The following is a 23,460-nucleotide window of genomic DNA, read 5'->3' as shown; positions in this document are numbered from 1 at the left end:
TATAGGTGAGTAAGACAAGGATTTTAAAGTTGTGTGCGAGTTTGTAATATTGTTATGATGAATGGCTAGCGCAGCTAAAAATCTGAAAGAATCCAGCTCCAACAATTAAATATCAATTTAGCATAATTGCTGATGAGACTCTACAGATCTGGAAAGAAAAGAAGACTTTCAGATATTCACACTCATCCTGTGTGTCTTTTTTCTTCCTGATGGGTGGAGCTGAAAAAGAGCCATAGATAACTTGAATCCTGGGGAGCAGGGTGTAGAGAGCTTTTCTGAATTATTTGGCATAAATGTTGTTTATTGCCAGAGTAGATTCAATGAATACCTGGTATAAAAAGGTGTGTATGTGAGTGTCTGTGGGGGAGGAATGCAGGAGTTAGGTACTCTCACAGAATTTAGAGGTAAGTTGTGATCTTATATCTTAAAATGCATGCCAATATTTGTGTTTAACTCTTCTATATGTCTTTGTAAGTGACAGTGCACACCTATTATAAAGTTCTCCTGGGAATTTCCACAGCATCTGTATTTCTGTTCAGCATAATTAGAATGACTTTTATTTGATCGGACAGCTAAGTGTTAGTGCTAAGCTTTCATGAGAAAAAGAGAAAAACAGAACTTAATGGCTGAGGCTGGGGGAGGGGGCAGCACTTAGATTATCACAGCCAGAGGCAGCCACGATCCAAAATTCCCAGACTTATGAATTTCAGTGGTGTTTTGGATACTGGAGTACATGAATAAGAGTCTAAACTAATCCTTGTTAATAGCAAGAAAAGAACTGTAAAGTTGTTTTGCAGAATCTAATACTGGACAGTATTATTTAGCAGTAATACTTTCTGCCTACGAACTAAACCCAGTTTGTTTCCATCTATCTTCTTTCTTCTACATAAGCGGATGCTTTATGAACCATTATGTAATGCTAAAATATTTAAAAAGGCAAAACAAGACACAGTTGGCCCCAGTACTCAGGAAATTCTCTCTAACTTGGGCCCTCCTCTTTAACCAGTGCAAGATCTATGATAAGGGCTGGCCAATTTGGATGCCATCTTTTTCTCTCTCCCCTTCCTCCTTCTGACTGGAGACATAAGTTATCTATAATGCTACCCAGCACAGTCTCAGAACTTTTATTATTTCCAGTCCTTTGCAAAGTCCATTAAGGCTACAACTGTATTTCTACACACATTGGAGGTAATGGGGACAGAGACTATTTTAAGGTGCTGAGTATATTCATGGACTGCCTGTGTTCACACTACATAGCAGCTGGATTTGAGGTTTTTTACATCTTTGGGKTTTTTTTTTTCACTTCAAATGATCTATATTTTGGTGAGTGTTGCATTGCAGCCCACTAGCATAGGTTTGTTTGTTTGTTTAATTTACTCACGAAACTATGGCTACCTCTACAGCAGTAAATCAAACATGTCTGAGACCATTCTCTGGCAACACCTAGGATGGAATATTCTCCGTGAACACTGCTAAATTGTCTTGTCTCCAAAGTAGGAGGCCTACTACCAACTTCGCTATTGTGAACAGTACCTAGGTTCATTTTAGTTCCCTAAGCACATTCAGGAACTGTTTGGAAAGAAAAGGTTGGTCTAGACTGAAATGATACAGATCATTTGTAGATACCTGCATTGTGCTGCCCAAGTATATTCCCCAAAATGTTTAATTTACTAAGACAGACATCATTTGAAGGTATGTCTTGTGCATACAGGGAGACATGGAGACATGTGGGAGAATTTGAGGGTGTAGAGTTTGCTGGCATAGCTTTATATGGAAAAGGATCAAGAGAGCCAAGCCTGACACTGTCTTGTCCATACTGTATACTAAGAATAACATATGTTATCCTCTGAACTGTGGTAGGACATTGTCTCGCAGGGTACCAACTAGCATGGGTCATGGACAAAGCGGAGAAAAGGTTAAATTTTAAGTAGTATGACCAATAACTCAAGCGCAAGCTCAGTTCCAATTTGCCGTGAAGCTGCTCTGAGGTACCAGACTTGAGCAGCATTTCAACCACAGAAACACCACCTCACCTCCCGTCGTCAGCATGCCTGCCTGAGTGCAGGCATTTGGGTGGCTATATTAACACTGTATGACTTCTTCTTACTGTACCTCAGACAGACAGACAGGCTATGTGTAAGAACACAGGAAAGCCCAGAGGCTTAACCAGAGGAACCACAAAACAGGGAGGTGAGATGGGGTTAGTTTGACTCCATACTTCTAAAACGCAGCAGCAACTGGCACAGTATTGTTGCTGATGTTATTTCCTCAGCAGTGATTCTCAATGGCCTTTCCAATCCCAATGGCCCCATCCTTTCCTTTATACAGACATAATTTTTTTCCTGGATTATAATAATATTTCTAAAAATATTAGGAAATGCAGGAACGATGCTGCAAAAAAGACAAGAAAAAGGTATAAGCCTCTTAAATACAATGCGAGTCAAAAGAAAATGTTTAATGGGAGGCCTGATTCTTGAGAACAGAATGTGCACAGTATTGTTGGTGTTTATTTGGTGTTGGATTATGTTCTCTTGAGTGTGGTAGCAAGAGTGCTTTAGTATCTGTTGCCATAGAGAACATTCTCATAGAGAACAGCATGATATTCCTACCTTTCAATAGAAAACAGTATAATTCAGAATTCTTTATATCACTATAATTATAAAACTTCTGTTCATACTGCTTGCATTTAATTTTAGAACTGCTTTTACATCAGAATTTTGTTATTGATTCACATTCTTCTTCTTCTTCCTTTCTATGCATTTATCCTAAAGCATTTATCCTAAAGCATATTTAGGATAATCTCTTCACTTTATTTTCCTTAAACTTACTGCGTGAGTCTTTGTCTGGTGCTCTATTTGAGAGGTGCTCTATTTGAGATGTTACATGACTACTTAAGACGACTGTACCTCTAAGGGGGGAATGGCATAGGATATTAACAAGTGATAATAAACTTCCAAGAAACCACAATCATGACCATGGAAGGTCAGTACATCAGCAAAGGTAGGTCATCAAAGCAATCCCTTCGCTCATTATGAGGCTCCTTTGACCACTACTGTAGTTGTATTTTTCTAGTCCTGCCTCTTGTTTCTGTATCAGCACAGCAGTAAACATGGACTAGAATCTGAAATCTGCAAGCAGATGTGCTTACAGCCTAAATATTAATAAAAAATGCTTGTGTTTGCACAAGGAAACAGGGAGGGTGATTTTTTAAGTTATGGTTGATATATAATGATCACTGGATGTTAAAGTTTAGTCCCAGGTGCATTGGTTAGATACAAACATGATCCACTTCTCTGGAGACACACATAATGAATTTTATCAAACTATTAACATGCATGAACTGACAATCTATGCAAAACCCGAAATCCATAAATTGTTAAGATTCTCTTGAAAACTGACTGCTATATTGCTTTTGGTAGAGACTAGAGACATTTAGAGAAAAAAATCAAATAAGCAAAACCCTAAAAGACTTCATCACAGGGACCGAGATGGATCAAAACTGTCATTGCCTAATGCAATAAAACCTATTCATGCGGTGGGAACTAAGTCTGAAATTTTGGAAATCCTGCTTGTGGTACCTTACACAAATTTGATTTTTTAGATAGCATGTGATCCATGAGCTTTGACAAATTCAGTGCTTGGTCATTCAAAATTTGAGACATTCATGTGAATGGGAAACTCATATACCAGTAAATTAGTCTTGAAGAAAGAGAGAAATAGGACAAATGATTGAGAATCTCTTGAACAAAGCAAGGTTCTGTGATAATGTAGCCTGTCCTATGCAAGTGTCACACTTTTTCAGTAGATAGCTAACAAAGAAAAAAAAAAAAGCATATGAAAATGAAAAGAGGGAATTTAAAAAGTGAAACCATGATGCCTTAATATTACAGTATGACAGTTTGATCTCAGGATATTTTACAAGCAAGTTGCACCAAAGTAGTTTTAATGAATCTCTCATCATGTTTTGTACAGTACCAATTGAACAATCCTATGCCATCTACTATGTCAGAAAGCTAAAATCTGTTAAAATGAACACTTCACATTTACTTTTATGAAAATATTTTTAATAACCCAGAATAATTCAGTAAAACTTACTTCAAAGTCAAGGTCCGAATAACGTGATTTTCTTCTCTATTAAGCAGTAAAAAAGAAAGAAAAAAGAGGTTGTATTAACAAGGGGACTATTCATCAAATCATATTAATGAGTGTAAATAACATTCTTGTTTTCCTATCAGATATACATTAGGTATTCTGTGAGAGTTTGTAGATTTTATCTTGATATTTTAGGATTAATCTATGACTTTGCATACAGTTCATTAGACCAGTATCATATTCTTTTCTCTGAAATGAAAACAGACTGCATTTCACTGGGATGCATAATATTTATGTTATTTGTATGCAACTGAACGTTTTGGTATATAAAATATATCTGTTCCTATACTCTCTGTGGTATTTGCAAATTATCATAATCTTTATACTCTTTACACATCTATCTCTATGTATAGATATACAGAAATGATTCTTCCCTATATCAGGCTTACGTTGGTACAACTCTGTTGATTTTAATGTGGTAGCTGATAGCAAAATCAAGCCCAAGCCGTCTATATTTTCCATAGAGGCTTCAGCTTGTTTGTTTGCAGTGACAATCTGGATGGAGAAAGCAATTAATTTGTTTTACACTTATGACAAATCTGATTCAAAGCATCTGATATAAATAAAGAATTCTTTAGCAGTGGAATAATTGCTTGATTGCTTAGACACATCTCCTAAATAATTTAGCACAGAATTTTTTACTGATTCAAAAAGAAACCAATTATGAAGTCAAATTATATCAGAAAGAAGCAGAAATATTTTAAGGAAGAGATAAAAATACTTCTTTTTTTTTAAGGCTGGAAATTAAATGGCATGCAATAGACCAAGGAAATGCAGAAAACAGGGGTAGGAGGAGCAGAAAAAAGAGTGGAGGGAACATATGAATGGAAAGAAAAGACGCAGAAACTAGACCACTTTGGGGAAGGAGAGTTAAAGAAAGGGAGAAGTACTCCAGGAAGGGAAAGGAGGTGCTACAATTTAACTGATGATTGGGACTTCCTTCTGTGAACAAAACCTTAGGTGGTGTGAAAACTTGGTCCTTATATTTGTACTCACATGACAAACACTGAGGTACTTGCAATATTGGGTGATTGTTTGTGGAACAATAGTGAGTGTGGTTGGTTAAATTGCTTTCCTGGCCAAGCAGATAAGCTAATTCTTCATTATGCATAATATGCTTTGTATCAGTCATGAGCTGAAGGTCAGAAATGGGAACTATTTCATTGGTTCCTGGTTAACTAGATGAGTAGGCTAGATGGATAGCCAAACAATATAGATGTCTCTGTATAGAGGTAAGGTCCTAATAAATATGTTAGGCAAGTTCCTTGTTGGGTGGATAATTTTTTATGGATGAGGTGCAAATTTATTATCCCGCATGCTTCTCCCAGATGTTTTCTCCTTTTCATGATAATTTAGTGGTAGGATAGGATGGCTTAAGCCATGGTGAACAAGCCTTTTCAGAATGTACCTCATTTCTTCAGTGAGGCACAATACAAACAAGCTGAAGTCAAGATGAATAATATTACTGACTTCATTAGACTTTGATTTTATTTAATTTAACAAATATCCAGGTTTCAGTAAGCTGCTTTGTTTTCTTGCAAATGAAAGAAATAATTTTACAACAGAGTCTTTCAGTTGCCAAAAGCAGAAAATGTTTGGTGTCTGAATGCTTGTGACCATTTTGTGACATATTGCCCAGGTCTTGCTGGAAAATTTTGACTTGCTTCAATTCATAATAATGTGAAGAAGGCCAATGTCACACTGTCTACGCACTCTAATGCCTAAAGAGTTAGGAGGTGGTGTAAGAGATGGGTCTATAAAACAGTAAAAGACCTCTGGAGAAGCTCTCTTTAATCGTCAAGGATTGATTTAACCTAACACACTTTAAAGGGGGAATTTAAAAACAGTGCAACCAATCCTTCAAAAATAAGTAGCATGTTTTGTTGGTAAGAAAGACACAATGAGATTATGCCCAAAATTCTTAAAGAAAACTAAGTACTTACTTCCCATTCATATGAAGAGGACCAAGGTACAAGTACACCTTTGAGATAGGTCTTTTATCATTCCACAGTAAAATAACACCTGAAGAAATCTACATATCTCTAACCAATAAGGATTTATTTTCAAGGTATGATCAAAACAGAGCACATTTACCACTGTTAAGACTCAGTGGCTACAAAAGAAGAAACTTATACAGCAGATAATGAGGTGAAGTTTACAGGAGCAGCTTTGAAAAATGCTTGAAGAAGCTATTTTTAAGCTACAGTTCAGTAATAAACCTGATTTCACTGAACTACTTGACTAAGAATCCTAAATGAATACATGGAAAATTTAGAAAGAGATGTGTAGTTTGCGAGATATTGTGATTTAGAAAATTGGAGCGTTTTGTATTTTGCCTTAATTCTGCTTGAAAGCAATAAAAATATTCCTAGCATAGCTGAGTTATCAGGTTTTGCAGCCAGACAGCTCTAATGCGTTTTACATGGTAAGAAGAAACATCTAGCAGACTGCAACATACTTAACTCCGCTGTTGTCAGAAAGATGTCACTATTGCAATTTTGCCCTTAGATCACACCAGTTGTGACCAACCAGGTCACAGCACACGTTTATCTCAGTGAGGATTTTTCTAGGGCTCAACAAAAATCTATCATGAACACACTTATTTTAAACCTATATAGTAAAGAACATCTGTTCTGTGCTTGTACTTTACTTTTTTTCCGTGACTGCATATGGTGAAATAAAGCACAGGCTCTGTCAGAGCCTATTCCCCTGAAGACATAGAAAAAAATATGTAAGTGCCATAGGCCAAAGCAGCAGCAGTGATGTCCTGTGAATTTCTAAAACATAAAGGATGCTGGTTATGAATGTGCTCCTGCACCCGTGAAAGTCATTTGCAATGCTGTCAGTGACACCAGTAGGTACAAGATCAGGTCCTTCTGACTGCTATATCATTGCACTGAAATGACTGTAACGATATTTTTGAGAGAGAGAAAATGTTCAGAGGCATGAAGTCATTGGGAATCTTGACTTTGACTTATAGGGATGGGATCATTTCCCTTCTGTACTAATTGGAAGCTGCCTAGTTTCTGTATACTATAGAGCAAGCCTAAAACAAGCAAACAACTTCTTAACCAGTGCTTGTATATACACTTTTTTTCTTAAGTTTACTTGGTGTGTCTCTTTTGCCTGGGAAAAATGGGGTTTTCCACACATACCTAAATGCTTTCAGAAATCTAGTCAACCATCTGGCTTATTCTACAACTTAAATTAACAAAAGCCAGAAGCTGAATGAAGTGGAGTAAGGGGAAAAAAAAATCTCTTTATCAAATGAGCTGGTGAATTGGTTACACTGGTATGCCCACCTGCAAAACTGAGAAATATTTTAGCCAACACACAGATTAGACAGGAAGCTGGTGTTTTTTCAAGGATCAGTGGAATATGCAGTTGAATTATTAATGCTAATTAATAGAACTTAAACACTTGACCATAAAGGATCAGATCAAAAGTTCATATCATTCAGTATTTTGAATCTGATCAGGTTCCACAGTGATGCTTAAGGAGTGATATACAAAAGACAAGTACAAAGTGATATTTCTCCTGCAATATTCCCCCCCGCCCAGTTCTGCACTTGTAGTTTGGGAATTTCCTTGGGAGGAGCTTGCATTAGTGAGCTTAATAACACTTTTTTACATTATTCCATTAGTCTAACCATGTTTCATACTTATTCGTAATTTTGACATGCAAAATGAGCTGAGGCAGTGAATTCCACAATTTAAATATGTGTAATACGACAAAGGACTTCATGTTGTTTAGCCCTCTGCCATTTCATTTGATGGTCCTGGTTTTTATATTACAGGAAATATGAGTAATTGTTCCCTATTCACTACTCAGTCATCTTTTTTTCAAATGGAAGAGCCCTAATGCTGGACAACTGCAAGGGTAACTAAATAAGGGACTGCCTAAAAGACTAAACATACATGCAGTTATTCAGTGGCAGGGAGTTATCTGGGATAATTCTGAGAAGACTGAGGCATGCTGGTAAATAGGGAACTGGATATCAATGCACATTTCCAAATGCTATAAAAAAGAAAGGTCAAGTCTCTATTTAAGTGGGCGGGGATGTGAATAGCTCTGTCTGAACAAGTCTGAAGAGAGTCTTGCATTAGTGCTCTGAACTGTCAGAAACAGAGCCATGCCTGTAAACTAGAGAAATTTCAGATGAGAGCAGCAAAAAGTCCTTTTAAAGGTTTAATAACACTGGCTCAAGAGGAAAGGATAAAAGAATAATACAGCTTGTTTTAACATTGGCTCTGGAAGAAGCAAACACAGAAGCTTGTTCAGAAACCTTAGAAGGATATAAACACTGATAAACAAAGCAGGTGTGAGAAAAATCTGGAAAGTTGTAGTTCAGAAAAAAATAGGAGAAAATAAAGGAAATTTCAGAGAAGGTGTGAGGAATAAATGAAGTTTATGTGACTATGGAATGATCTGCTAAGGGAAACAGTGGAGCCCTTCACCGCAGTCTTGAAAGTGAAGTTGTACAATGCATTGGAGAAATATACTGTGGGAAACATTCTTGCATTGATGGAGGAGATTACCTAACAGGATTTTTTCCATCTCTAATTTCTACCGCTGTTGATCTTGATTGATAAAATCCATATTAAGGCAAAAAAACGCCTTCATGCCAGGACCAAAGTGAAACTCTGTGAAAAGAGATCTGCAGCAGTAATTTATTTAAAATCAATTTTACTTTGTACTAATCATGTATAGCTTCTCTGTGTAATTCCAGAGCAACTTTAAACTCTGCTCACTGGAGGACAAAAATAGAACATCGAAGAATATTTTCCATACACCAGCATGCACTAATCTGCTGGCACCAGGAAAGAGCTGCTCTCACTAAATGACTAATAAAATCCCTCTCCATCTCTGTAAAACGACAAATGCCTGGTTTTCTCCTTATTCTAGTCTGCATTACACCACTAGCTGATTAATTACATGAGATACTCCTGAAGATATATTACATTGTGCAAAGTATAATTGAAACCAGAGATACCATGTTACAGTGAGAGCTATAACCATGCTTCCATTAATATAAACCCTTATTATCAGCAGTTTATAATTCACCTGGAGATTAGATTTGACATACAAGATCTTAGCYTGGGGAAGACTTTTTCCCTGAACACAATTGAAGAAAAATCTCTTTCGGCCCTCAGAGATATAAAAGCAGAATGTGAATAGACAGTTTTGATTTAAAATGCCTTTTGTGTGTATATAACTGAAAAAAGCTTAGTTTCAGAATAGAAGATTATGTTGGCTATTACATTGTAATATGAGCTAGACATAGAGCAGTAAATTTTCATGAAAAAGTGGATTAGGTCTTTAATATGGGAATTTTAAGTCCCGAAAATCTGCTAGCAAATTTAGCACATCAACACACAGCATAACTGTAACTTCAGAGATCTCAATTCAAAGCTATTCTGGCAAGTTATTCTGGTATGGTGCTCCCTTTTTTGTAAGAGACCCTGCATATGTATTTACTCAACAGACCAAAATCACTTCTTTTGAGTTTCTGAAAGCTTCTGGGGGAAATATGACATTTCTTGCATGGATAAGCAATAGATAATACGCTTTTTAAGGATCATATGTAGTTGAGATAGCTGCGTACAATATAAAGTCTGAAATGCATGCTATGCTCTGTAATGCTGACTAAAATTTCAGTTCTTCACATCTTCAGTTACGAGAATCAGCTCTGCCTAACTCCATGCCCCATTCCTGAACAGTTACCTAAGAATAAGCTGCAACAACTTCTGAAGCCAGAGGAATCTTAAACCTACTCACTCAACCAAAAGAAAGAGAGGGTTGTTATAAGGCTAGACTTCATTTCACTGAGAGTCACAAAATTGGCAAGGAGAACTGTCTCTGCAGCCTATTGAAGAATGAAATGAGGAATGGTAGGGAGAGCAATCTGCGATATAGAAGGCCTGAAAATAAATGCAGTCTGGAAACATGATAAAGAGGAAATTCCTGCAGTGCTTGTTTCTCTATTTTTATTCTCGCTCCTTTTTTTTTTTTTAACATCTCATATCATAAATCAAAATGACTTCACACTACATTTTGCTTTTGTTCTGCCTGATCCTCTGGTAGTTTATTGACAAGATTGACTGTTCTAACTATGTAATACTTCTCTCCTTTCCTGTTCTTTTTTTAAGACCTTACTCTTTTCCTTATGCTTTTATTTTGCTATTTATAACATTTTAATTTTAAATCTCTTCTCCATTTCTGTCATCTTTCTTCTTTGTTGTCATTTCTGTCTTTCTTTTCTCTCCTCTCTATCCATACCTTTTCTTTTCCTTTGCACTTCACTGTCTTTTCTTATCTCTTTATTTCCTCAGCTGTAATAGTATTTTTTCCTGAAGTCCCACATCTGCTCTTTGGTTGAGGAGTTCTGGAGGTGACTTTCCTTGAATATATTAGTGAATGAGTATAAAAGGGTATTTTGGTCATACAATTGACTTGTTCCTATCTAGGAGCTTCACGTCTTTATCCACACAAAGATTTCAAAGCAGAAACTGTGACAAAAAAATAAACAAGGGAAATAAGAGAATAGGAAGAAAATTCCAGTCCTTTACCATCCCAGGAAGTCCTTTCATTCAGACTAGATTACTTTGAATTGAAGGAGAACTCTCTGAGCCACTTTGATGCCAAGGCAGCAAAGCCAATCTTAATCCATGCATATGAGAGATGTGTAGGAGATTAACCAGATGTTCAATTACTCCTCCTGAAAAAACTCCATGATGTACTAATATGCCTGCCTGTGCCTATAATCACATGAGCACTTTTGGGTACATAACAAATAAAATAAAAAAATCACTGACTTGCACACTGGGAATCTGCAGATCCTTAGTTTTATACCTGTCTGGGTAATACTTATATGTAAATATTATGACATTCTCAGATGACTATCTTTCTGAAAGCTGAAAATCTTCCTTATATAATAAAGCATTTGATTACTCCCAGCTAAGCATTTTTCTTGTCATAAAAATATGTAGATATAAAAACTAGAATAAAGTTTGTGACACACTGTAGGATTCATCTGACTAAATTTAGGGCATCTACATTTTTGATATCTATGACTGAACTACTCATTCTGGCTTCCTTTTTGGGGCCAGTACAGAGATACCAGCACTGAGAGCATGTGATTTACTTCATCCTAAAGCAGATGTCTAAAAGTGTCCTAAAAGTGACCATTTCTCTCCACTGACTCTAAAGGGGAACCTAAGGTGAAAAGCTCCTTTCCATATCAGAAGGGCAGTGCCTACACTTAGACATCTAATGGTAAGGGAGATGGATCCTACCTGCAGAGTTAGAAGTCAGGACATACCTTCTTGTACTAATATTATAGTTCTGTCCAAAATATCCATCTCCAATTATCATAATGAATACAAAATCTAAATAAAAGAGAACATGAAAAAGACCTGACATTTCAGCCTTCACTTTTAATCTGTCTCTATATACACTTTTTAATTACTTGAATAGACACATATTGTTCTAAGAGCTGATCACCTTTTTTTCTGGAATGTGCAAAACACAGAAAATGATCAGTTTTTACAAACTTAGGAGAGTAAATCCATTATCCCAAAGCTAAATTTTCCAAATGTATTGAATTCTTTGAATGGTAATGCATATGTTTCTGCAGACTGGTTTCATGAAACACAATATTCTGGTATTTCAGCAGTAAGATGGAAATGAATTTTGTAAGAAATCATTTTCTTTTATGATGTGAAAAAACTTATGGCCTATATTTTCCTAAGTGGCCTCTAATTTTGCTGGTTCAGTTTTATGACCATAAAGACTAGTATCTACCACAAAATGCAGGGGATAAATAAGAACAATTGGATGTACATTAACATATTGTATTTTATTGGGCATCCAGTTACAAACAGTTATGCCTGCAGTATTTTTGCGGCTTGAAGTGTTTGTGAGTTTGTAATTATACTCCTGAAATCAGAAGGGGGGTTGGTTCTTAGCTGAAAATGGGTCATCGGACATCTAAAGCCATTCTGATAAAATGATAAATACTTTCCCTAACCAGTGTAAAAACTATTCCCATTATTATGTTCCTAATAATTCCTGACCTTAAATAAATAAATAAATAATGTCAACAGAGGTCACAAACGGCCTAACTGCACTTTATTTACATGATAACTGATGATTACAAGATAAAAAATAATAGTGGTACAGTAATTCTGGAGAGAGCACCAGGAAATCTAGACTGGACAGTCGTGGCGGCACTCAGCTCCCTGCACCACGCAGAGGGCACAGCAGGCATCCCCCCGCCTGTCTCGGGGAGCCCTCAGCCTTCGGCCCAGCGAGGGGGAGCTGCCTCTGTGCAGAAAAGCCCCCTTGCTCCCGCGCTGGCCTGGGGTGGAGGAGCAGCACCAGCTGCTGGAGAGGCTTCCCGCTGCTCGCAAGTTCTCCTTTAGGGACGGTCTAGCTGTACTCTCTGTCTTGAAAAACACGGGCAGAACCATCTCGGCATGTGCTGCTGCAAGTTCTGCTGCAGGTATTGCTGCTTAGCTGTGCCTGAAAGAGTCTTGTATTTTAAAAGGGCCTGAAACCTAAAATGACATCTTACTTGTGATTGCAAAAATTTCTTGAAGGAAATCCCTTCCCCTCCCTTCTTTAATTTGTTTCTGGCAGCAATAAAAGTTAATCAAGCTGGTCAGTTCCAGCCAATATCATTTGGGGCTTTGCCTCAGCACTTGCTTCATACACTTGCATGCATAACACACATTCACATTCTTTGTCTGGCTCACTCTGGGTCTGCTAGTGGATCTGTTTTTATATACAATGTTTTCCATGTTCCCATCTTTGATTCATTGCAGCACATCTTTAACAAAAGATGAAGTAATGCTATACAACCAAATAGTGTTGAGAACCACTCAAAAACCAAAACAGTTCCTTTCATTTTTGATCTACCCTACTATCTGTTTTCTTCCTAATACATGGTTTATGTTGGATTCAGTTAGGTTTAATAACCTAACTATTTACAACTTTGTGGACTAAAATACAACTTTCTAAACCTAATATGTTTACCAAGTTAGAAGAGACTACAAATTTACTATTGTATTTTATTTTATTTATTTTACTGTATTTTCTACTATATATTTAGCAGTCTCTTCTGAATATAAAAATGATATACAGAAGGGTGATTCACATCAGGTATCTAGGCTACATCTTAGAGATAAAATTAAAATATGATACAAATGCAGTAAAAGATTTTAACTCTAAAGGAGCAGTACAATATACTCATGGATTTTCAGGCACATTTTCCTAAGTGGTCTCAGGAACCGGAACTCTTTGTGAGACGAAGATATTATTGTCCTAATTTTTCCAACTTAACTAAGGTAGCCTTCTGCTAGGTCTCCTAGGTTTTCTCTGTCACCAGTGGAAAGAAAGAGGCAACTCCAGAGAACAATTTAGACCTCAGCTGGAGTTCTTGCAGGTATGTCTGTCTCCTCAGGGAACTGTGATCCTTCCTTAAATATCTCATTTACACATCTAACCTTAAGCAGACTGGATTTGAGTCTCCAATATCTGACTAAAAGTATCTGAAAGACGGTCTTGCAGACAGCCAGAAGGGGACACTGCTGGAAGGTGACTTAAGCTAACCTGTTTTTGTGTTGCATTAAAATGGAGAACTCCTATACACCACCTAAGATCTATTAACATATACACCTGAGCTGAGGGCTGTAACTTTTTTATTGATGCAAAAGTGCTTAAAATGAACCAGTCTGTCTGAGCACCAAGTGGGCAAGCACTTAAGCATTTTAGAAACCCATGTGAAAACTTTTCCCAAGATTATACCCATTCACTTTAAACAGAACACAAGAAAATTAGTCACTATTTTGCTTACATTCCATCTTTCAACCGATTTTTTGCAGTTATGGCTTTCTTGCAAACACTCATGATAGCACAGGCACAATACAAAAAGACAAGGGAAATATTTTACTGTCAAAGCTTTTAAAGGCATCTCTTCAAAAGAGAAACTAAATTCTGATCTTCTGCCCATATTCTCCAGTCAATATACACATAAAAGACCAACTCCGTTTTAAAAGAAATATCCATAAGCATCCCCTATGTCTATGAAGTATGGGCTAGAGTTCTGTGCCTGAGAATTGAAAAATCAGGTAGATCCTCTGCTTCCCTATGCAGAGAACTCCAGGCATTGTAGAGTAATAGTTAATGGATTCAAGTTTGCACATACAGTAGATTTATTTTCAGTTGTAACTTCCTTCAGAGAATAAGAAAGTACCATATTTTTCTCATTTGTCTTTTTCTTTCACACCAAATGCTGGATTTCATAACATTTGAAATGTTGGTAAAATGTATTTCTGATTCTTTAAGGGGACCGTGCATGAAATCAACTCTACCTCACTGTTGATTTTGCATAAGTAAAGACTCAATAGGAATGGCAGTATTTGACCCTTTGGTCTTAAGTAAGGATGGTAAGTACATTTATGATGTTTAAATCCTACAAACAGATTCTAGTAATGACTTGCAATGCCTTTTAAAAGCTTCTCAGTTCACTTTTACAACATGACTGGCATCTAGCACGTTCCGCCAGAAGTCTAACTGTACCTATTGCACATATCAGTTGTACTGATGCCTGCATAAACATGTGTCTGTGTATTCAAACTAAATCACTAAATGGTGAACTACTGTATGGAATCATCCAGGATTTACACTAGAGAGAGCAGAATCAGACCTATCATATTGGCTGGAGGTCTTTTCATGAGACACATTTTGTCAGCAATGAAATGACAAATATTTTCAGTTACTTGTGTTTGCAGGTGAGGTCAATGATTATCACTTGCATCTTGCAGGAATAATTTTTCTTCTCATGGTAACACAGTATTTTCCAGCGGACTTTACCTGGTAGGTCATGAAATCCTTTGCAGTTGTGTGGCATGCTGAACCTCTAGAACTGTATAATTTCATACTGAATGGTTCTGAAACTTTATCCTTGTTTTCTAGGTACAAATACTTCCGATACTAAGAGGAATATGAACAGCAGTGCATGATTCCAAACAATAATTTATGCTGATTTAAAACATTAGCAGCAACCCGTGAACACAAGCCACAATTTATTATCTTATCATATAATTAGAACAACAGAGCATGCAATTTGTTTATGTGTCACTGACCTCTAAAGAGCTCATTGATATTGTGGATCCAGTTTCACTTCTTGATAATCCCACACTGTCATCCAGCTCTGAGGCAATGAAGTTTTTTACTGCTGTGCGGGGCTCAAATGGTAAATTCTGCATATGTTCTTGGGTGGGAAGATGCTGGTCTAAACTGATATTAAATTGGTCCATTACAGAGGGATTCATATTGAATTCTGGATTAACTTTGTAGTGTAACAGCCTTTCATGAGGCAACGTATCCATGCCTATATTCATTTTGCTCTCATCTTTCAGTGATGACTGGGTATTTACTGAGCCCCGGGGTACAACTATGTAGTCACTTTCTATCATCCGTTCTTGAGGATGGACTATGTCCATATCTGCACCTCTCAAGTTATCATCAGTGCATAAATACACAGTCCTCCGTAACTCACTGTTGTCTTTTTTCAAGCACTGATTGGCCAGTTCACTCATACTCATAGGCATGTGGAGACCTGTGGGCTGCTGAATGATGACTTTGGAAATGATATTTCCAGGTAAGGTAGAATAGCTCATTCCTTCAGGGTTTGGTCCTTTTTCCTCCTCTTCATCATTTAGCGAAATTCTAGAAAGGGTTCCTGTTATAGTAGCTGCTCTGCAAGGTCCTATGTCTTTATGCAGAACTGTGGATCAAAGAACAGAATTCTTACAACATGAAACTATGCCTGTCTAAACTATGTCTTTTTGTTGTGCCCTTATTTAGCAGTGTTCCCCTTACCAATGCATTTTAACTCTTTTTTTTAAAATCCATTTAATAACTTTTATTCTATAAATATTGCTTTGAAAAGGGTTTTCACAGAATCACAGAATCACAGAATGGTTGAGGTTGGAAGGGACCTCTGGAGATCATCTAGTCCAACCCTCCTGCTCATTTTTTTGTTTCATCAGCATCTATCATCTACTGTATACAACTGAGACAGATCTCTGATTAAGCCTCATGTCATTTATATAAATTAAAAGCACTCCTTCAATCATTCCTACTTCCTCACATAGCTCTTAGATGACCTACGGCTTAAGTAAAAGCCTGCCACGTGGAACTTGATTAAGGGTTTCCAAAAAAATACACTATGACATCTGTATTGCCATTATTAACTCCAAATAACCTCTTGGAAAATGTCAGAACAGATTGTAAGGCAGAATCGTTTTGTAAATCCATCCTAATGATGTACTGTAAGATTATAACTATGGACATGTGTTCCTGAGCTCCTAAATGTTCCTTTTCACTGATTTTATTTTAATTCTTCCGTATTCAATTATTGTCTAAATAAAAGTGACATATAACCAAAGTGGGAAGGATTTCCACTGGTATCAGAAAGACATATTTTGCCACATTTGGTAAGCTTATAAAAAATAGAAACGTCTCATAAACCAGTCATGAACCAGTTCTAGTCTGGACCCTGGTCAAGGTTGTGGCACCATCCAGCACTTTTTATTAGGCTAAGCTCTACATGTAAAAGTTATCAGTCTCCTCACCTAATACAAAACTTCTAGGGACATTGAAGAATGCATTCTGAAGCACAGACTCTATTCAATTTCTCTTAAAAATTAAATATAAGTCTATAACTCAGGATTTGTAAGGAAATAGAAAGGCTATATAGTAAGAATGATTTTTTTTTTAAATAACCTATTACTTGGCATGTTCTAGTTAGGTGCAAGGATTTTCTTGTCCCAATTTAAAATAATAGGTTAATTTACAACAGTGCTAGCTTGTACAATGAAATCCAGCTCATGGGCTCAGACAGTAAGATGACCTGGAGTATCTCGAGTGCTACGTTTAGATCCCTTTTCATTGGAGGGTTCTGATGACCCAGATCCTCCAGGACCTGTCAGTTCACTGCGACGTTCCACTGCAAACAGCTCATCAGTCAGCCTACTCCGCTACATCACACAAAGCTCCCTCTGTTTTTTTTGATTTGGAAAAGAATAATTTACCTCTAAATAATGTTGCACAAGTGAAGGATTAGGGCACTTGCAGATACCCAACCCTGTGACTTAGCAAAAAATATACCTGCCCTACACCTCAGTACATTTTACATAATGCAAAGTGGTTGCTGCACTGTTTCCAGTCACACACGTTAAGTTCACCCAGTGACCTATTATTAGATCTTCCATTAAAGGAAACTGAACTTAATTTTTTACCCAGTGAAGCCCATTCACAACAGTATTCAAAGTCCACCTCCTTAAGGATGTCCCTGACATGGCCACCTGATCTGCAGAGCTATGTTGACAAAGGTAAAAAAGGGAGCTAAATGGAGTAACACTGGACTTTTCTCCGCACTAGCTGGTAACAGGCATGCATTTGCATTACAATATACTGCCTTGCTCCTTTCAACATACACATGTATAATAAAGCTAAAATATACAGAAGAACCAGTACCTTATTGCAAAAGACTGAGCTGGCAATTTTTAAGGGTGAGTAACTGGAAACTCAAACTTTACCTTAGTGAGATCATCCTTCTTGTCCTCCCTTATAACCAGAGAAGAGAGACAGTATCCTCCAGGGGGGTAAGGGGGAACAGCTAAGTTGGACTCCTGCCCTGACTCAGGCTGCAGAGAAGGCCCATGGTCTCTCTGTTTCTCCTCATTGAAAATAGAGAGTGTCTAGGCAGACTTACCTCTGTAGGAAAAAATATCCTTTGGGGATATCTCTTAGATCTAAAATTCTCTCTAGACCATTTATTTTTCAATATGTGCTTTATTTAAGCAAAACTGGCAAAGTAAATTGGTTAAAATGTGTATTTTAAAATGCAGAAGCAGGCAAAACTGACCAATTAAAGTTCAGAGTATTGAAATGTCTTAAAAAGAACTTGTGATAAAGTGGAAGCAAATTTCATTTTCCTTATACCATGTTGTTAAGCTATTGTTGACTCACTTAGAGCCTTAGAAAACTTACCCTCTTTAAAACTACCAGACTGATGTGTCCTTCATATACATAGCTTTTAAAATGCATCAAAAAAATTGTTCGATAGCAAAATGACTGTTTCACATTTGCTTGTGTACCAGGGCAAGGAAAATTTTGTGTCTGAGGCTGATTTTGGCTCCAAAGCCATTTGCTTTCTATGAGACAGCCATACCTGTGGGATGCTTCCCAACTATGGAATTCTAGTGAAAAGCTTTTATAAGAAAATGAAATAAATGTATTCATATAGTGGCATCAATTTAAAATTATAAATTTAAGTTGGAAGCAATTACAGCCTGATATTTTTCGTGCTTTTACTTCACAAGGAAATAGTACAAGACTTCTTTTTTGTTGACTAAATGACTGTCCCAAAGGTCTTACCTGACCGACAAGCAATGTCCACGTCCTTTTCAAAATCAGTCTGTAACCAGAAACAATGAAACAGGACAGCCATTATTAATTGAAACTAAACCACAATACCTTTTTGCCAACTAGCACTTCCAAAATGTCCTACTTACAGAGTCATAGTCTCTTAAAAGTGGTTCTTGTTGCTGAGAAGATGAAGTATATTGTTTTACAACAGCAGAGCTTTACAAAGTTTCCTAAAGTATAACTGGGTGGTTTTCAAAGTATGCTGCCTGACCAGAAAAAATAAAATAAAATAGGTGGGAGTATATAATTTTAATAAAATGATACAGTGTATAGTTTTTTTATGTATATGGAAGAGTCACTTCTACGTCTCATGGAAGGATCATCTTTAAGGAAGTTTTTCATAATAATTTTATAAACAGAAGTATGGAAAATAGCCTGCAATATAAATTACAGTGAATAAGTGTAATCCAATTAGTCCACTCTATCTGAAACTTTATCAATTTGTTATTCAGTGGTAATTTGTTATATAACATTCTGTCGGTCCTTGATACTAAAGTAATCAGAGTAAACTTTGTATTCCCTGAAAATAGCTATTCCAATGGGTAAAAAGGAATTGTCAGAACCAAGAATGAATTTTAACAGTCGAGAATCCAAGGTCACTTTTCACATTTAAACAAATGCTATTTATTTTGGTATAGAATTCAAGTACTTTTCTGTTACATTTTTATTTCCATGAAAGGTTTATTATTTGAAAAATATTTACTAAAACTGACCTCCTTCTTGTCTGTGAAATCCGAACATTGGATTCTTTCTGTTTCACCATTTTTTTCAAGGGCATCTGCTCACTGAGCCTTGTATTTTTAGGGCCTGATCCTGTCCCCATTATGATCAATGAAAAACTGTCATTGAAAGTGAAAGGATATTTTCTCTTAATGTACACCTAATGATACTGGTAAATCCAAATTGGTATAGTAACCTATTCACTATCTCCTTAGTTCAAGCTACTAAATAGATTCCCCTTCTAGAATCTCCAGCACTTTCTCCTTGTCTGGATTAATTTGAGGGGAATATTTTTGAAGTCTTCATGAAGAGAAGACTCTCAAATGTATCAGTGCTTTTTACACCAATGGTATAAAAATTCATTATATATTATTAGATTATTTTTTCCTTGTTTTATGCAAGGATCTTTCATCATAAGGAACAGTGGTGGAAGACAGTAATTCATTGTGCTTCACTAAGTGATTATACCAATAATTTAAACTTTCTAAGAGATTTAATCAAGGAGACAATGACCTAAACAGACTTATATTTTAAAATGGTGTTAATACTTCAGCTGTGCATACTTGCCATGTACAGTACTGTAAGTTCTTTTCTTTTGGTTAGAAACACTAAATTAAGAGTCAAAGGAAAAAAAAAATCTAACCATTATTTGAGCATGTCCATTAGGAAAAGAACTTGAAGAATCTGCATTGATTGGATCCTGGCAATTTCTTAGTCGACATCTGAATGCATCTTGAACCTGTGAAAACAATATCTTATACTGATTCTTGTGCAACATTATATACTCTAATGCTATTAAAGATTAAGTTAAACTGTAAGGAATACAATGCATGGCTTTTCTTTAGCATACTGAATAAACCAGAGCCAGTCAACATAAATGCCTAACTGCCATTTCATACTTTTTCTATATTTTGTAGCTGGTGCAAAGTCTGTCAATCAATCACACAAAACCCACAGAATTAAATGTGCCAATGGATAGAATTAACTAGTAGTCAGGAATGACTTGGTACGCAACCCAAATTTCCAAATTTCTCTTGGGTGATAGCATTTGTCTGTCTTCTCACTCAGTTTGGTACAGGTCTAAAAGCAGGCTTAATAAATGTACTAACCACTGCAAAACAAACTCTGTTTTCTGCTTGATAAATGTAAGATTCTTGGAAGATACATAGTGCTCTTCTAATTAGACTTTAAAGAATAAGTCAGTTTGCAAGATGTTACTGATTCCAGGTGTAAGCTCTAACTCTGTATAGGGAATCTCTTGAATCTCTTATAGGAGTAAAATCCTTCAAACAGGGGAAACAACTTCAGGGTGAGCACAGTAATAATAATGAGTGGACTATTTGAATGGAGTCCAGTTTCTTAAAAATATAAGTGGAACTTCTCAAAAATTATTGCTTAATTAGTATGATTCATGAAGCCAATTTGAAAACTTGCCTTAAATGACAAACAGATTTCAGGAATTGCTTTTTCATAGCAAAGGCTTTGATTCTGAGTAGGGTGTATGTCTAAATAGGTATTATCATGCAACAATTTTGCCAGAAAGATGTGGTTCAACAGAGGATCCCATATCCAAAGAAAAATGCAGTTCCTGTTTGCTGACAGTACAATGCAAATATATTTTGCTGAATTATCACACATACCATGGCAGGGACAGCAAGGAGACTTTTGGAATGGAAAGGAATATTTTTACCAGTATTTTGACAGTATGCTGAAAATGTTTTAAAACTTGAATTTTGATTACATAAGTTCATGTATTCATATTAGCAACCTGACTGCAAGATGTGACTTGGAAAACAGGAACTTACTTGGGTGACCTCCAACCAAAACAAACAAGTATCATTTCTTGTCTGAATATGGAAATATTGTTAATGAAATGCCTACCAAAAATCTACATTCCATTTATTATCTGTAGAAATTATTTGATGTCTGATTTAGAACAATTAAAAGAGAGAATATCATATTCTACTCATGGACATTTTGTGAGCAGCAAAAGAGGATAATTCATTAACTGAAGCTGAACATAAGGCTTCTCCTCTGAATACATCATATTCTGCTGCAAGCTCTTTGAGAGCTTTCACAAAAGGGAAAATGAAATGGGAAAAAAACTATTTCTTTTTGTAATTAGGAAGCCTTATTTTAAAGTGCTCAACCCTTAAATGAATAAAAGTGCTCTGCAGTCTTGATAAGTGACTGCTGCAGGTGGAAAAAGACTAATATAGAATAGAAAGAAGAATGAAGCTTTCAGCACTTTCTGTAATAGATGTTAGAATAATCTTAAATGTGCATGTTTCTTACAACATTTTCTAAATGCAAGCAACATACTATTTGAACATATCAACAGAATGTCAAATATAGCTGTGTCCATAATATTGACATATGTTGCAACCTCTAGGCATCCTCACACAAAGCAAAAATAAACAAAAAGTCGAGCTGCCTAAATACTTGCTTGCTTTTTAAAACCAGTTATTCAAAATTGTTGTTTGAATACGTAAAGACTGTGTTGTCTTTATCTTACTTTGAAGCATAATCTTGTTCCCCCCCCTTCTAACAAGTCACAAGATTTTTGTAGAGCCAGGCAGAGCAGGAGAGGCAGATGTGATGAACGTGCGGATACCAAGGAAGTGGTTTCCTTAGCAACAGTAACCAACTCAAAGCTTTTATAACTTACCCTCTCCCTACTCATGTACCCTTTTTTTTTTTTTTCTCCTGCAATATAGAAATGTGGGCTTTAGATGCCAATGATGCATTTAATCCAAATGCACTCTAGTCAACAGAGCACAGCAAAAGAAGAAAACACATGCGGTTTCCTCCCATCAGCAGCAGTAACCAGAGTTACTCAGTAGGATTCAAATTAGCTTTAGACAATCTTGTGTTCAGGCAGGTCAGGCAGACCATTTTGCTCTGATAGTAAAGAAGCCTTAGCACCAGCTTTTCCTATCAGTCTCTGCTCTGTGACTTATACCGCACATTCTTCCAATGCCCAATTAAGTATTTGAACAGCAAGGAGCAGAGAAAAAAATAGTAGGCTCTCCAGGCTAAGAAGGCAACATAAAGCAATAATACCTAACTCTTTGCATTTTTCCTTCCTAATTTCCAAAGTGGTTTATATGAAATCTATAGTATTATTATGTTTATTTTAGAAGTTAGGAAATGGAATTATAGAGAGATTTGTCTTTCCCAAAGACCCTGAGCTGGTTCTGGTGGGCAGAACCAGACACAGCACATCACTTACTTCTCTTTTAGTTTTATGTCTTAGTTAGCAAACCTCCTTGGCTCCCTAATGTAGCCCTTCTCACACAACATTATTGATATAGCATACTCACACTTCTGGAAGCAGAGAAAGTAAAAAATACTTCTGCTATCTATGTTTATGTCAATATAATTAAGGGGAAACAAAAGGGGTTTATATATAACTGTAAAAGTCTCTCTTTGTAAAGTAACAATAATAAGGGCATAGTAAAGCAGGGCTGTCCTCTTTGTTTGAATTTTGTTGTGATATATTCCACCCCACAATTTTTTTCTGACAGTCAGAATTATTGTTTTGCCTATGCTGGCATGCTATAAATATTAGATCGATCCTGCAGGCTATAACTGAGATAGCTTTGTGGCTGTCATCAAGAATGATAAGTATGTTGGCAGGGTTTCACTGATATGCACTGGCAGAGCAAAACACTTTCACAGACAACAGAAAGTAACAGATGATTCTTTCAGCTGGGGAGGTATCAAGTGCAGTGCAAGGACTGCATTGCACGCTCTGCATGATGGCCACTGCCTTGGCTTATACTGCAGACTGACCTAAGGGTTTCTACTGCTAGACTAAGGAGCCAGTTTGAAACATGACTTATTGGAGTTAAGTCTCCTTCTGTATAGGAGTTTGCTGCAGTTAACAGTTATGTCTTTGCTGCTGCAGACTGGTCCATACAACACATTTAAAAAAAAAAAAAAATTGTTTAAAGTGCATCAACTTTTGCTTCTCTGCTGTCCTTGAAGAACTTTTCTTTTCCCATGTAAAAAAATTACCTTAATTATTTCCTCAAGTGTTTTGCCCAGTCTACAATTGAGATCTGGAGGAAAACAGAAGATGCAATG

General features: G+C 36.5%; 1 protein-coding gene across 1 annotated transcript in view; it reads right to left on the bottom strand.

Annotated features, from left to right (window-relative positions):
* ADGRB3 (adhesion G protein-coupled receptor B3) overlaps nt 1–23,460 on the bottom strand; it is a 465,440-nt gene that overhangs the window by 5,459 nt on the left and 436,521 nt on the right. The window contains exons 25-28 of the mRNA XM_026090008.1: nt 20,015–20,110; nt 18,601–18,640; nt 15,300–15,943; nt 4,096–4,131 (exon numbers count right to left, since the gene is read on the bottom strand). Of these exons, the coding sequence (XP_025945793.1) occupies nt 4,096–4,131; nt 15,300–15,943; nt 18,601–18,640; nt 20,015–20,110 (816 nt within the window). The remainder of the gene's footprint in view (nt 1–4,095; nt 4,132–15,299; nt 15,944–18,600; nt 18,641–20,014; nt 20,111–23,460) is intronic.

Source organism: Apteryx rowi, unplaced genomic scaffold, assembly GCF_003343035.1.
Source record: "Apteryx rowi isolate R43461 unplaced genomic scaffold, aptRow1 scaffold_84, whole genome shotgun sequence".
Classification (NCBI taxonomy): domain Eukaryota; kingdom Metazoa; phylum Chordata; class Aves; order Apterygiformes; family Apterygidae; genus Apteryx; species Apteryx rowi.
Note: the sequence above shows the minus strand (reverse complement) of the source record. Positions and strands in the feature narration are given on the sequence as shown.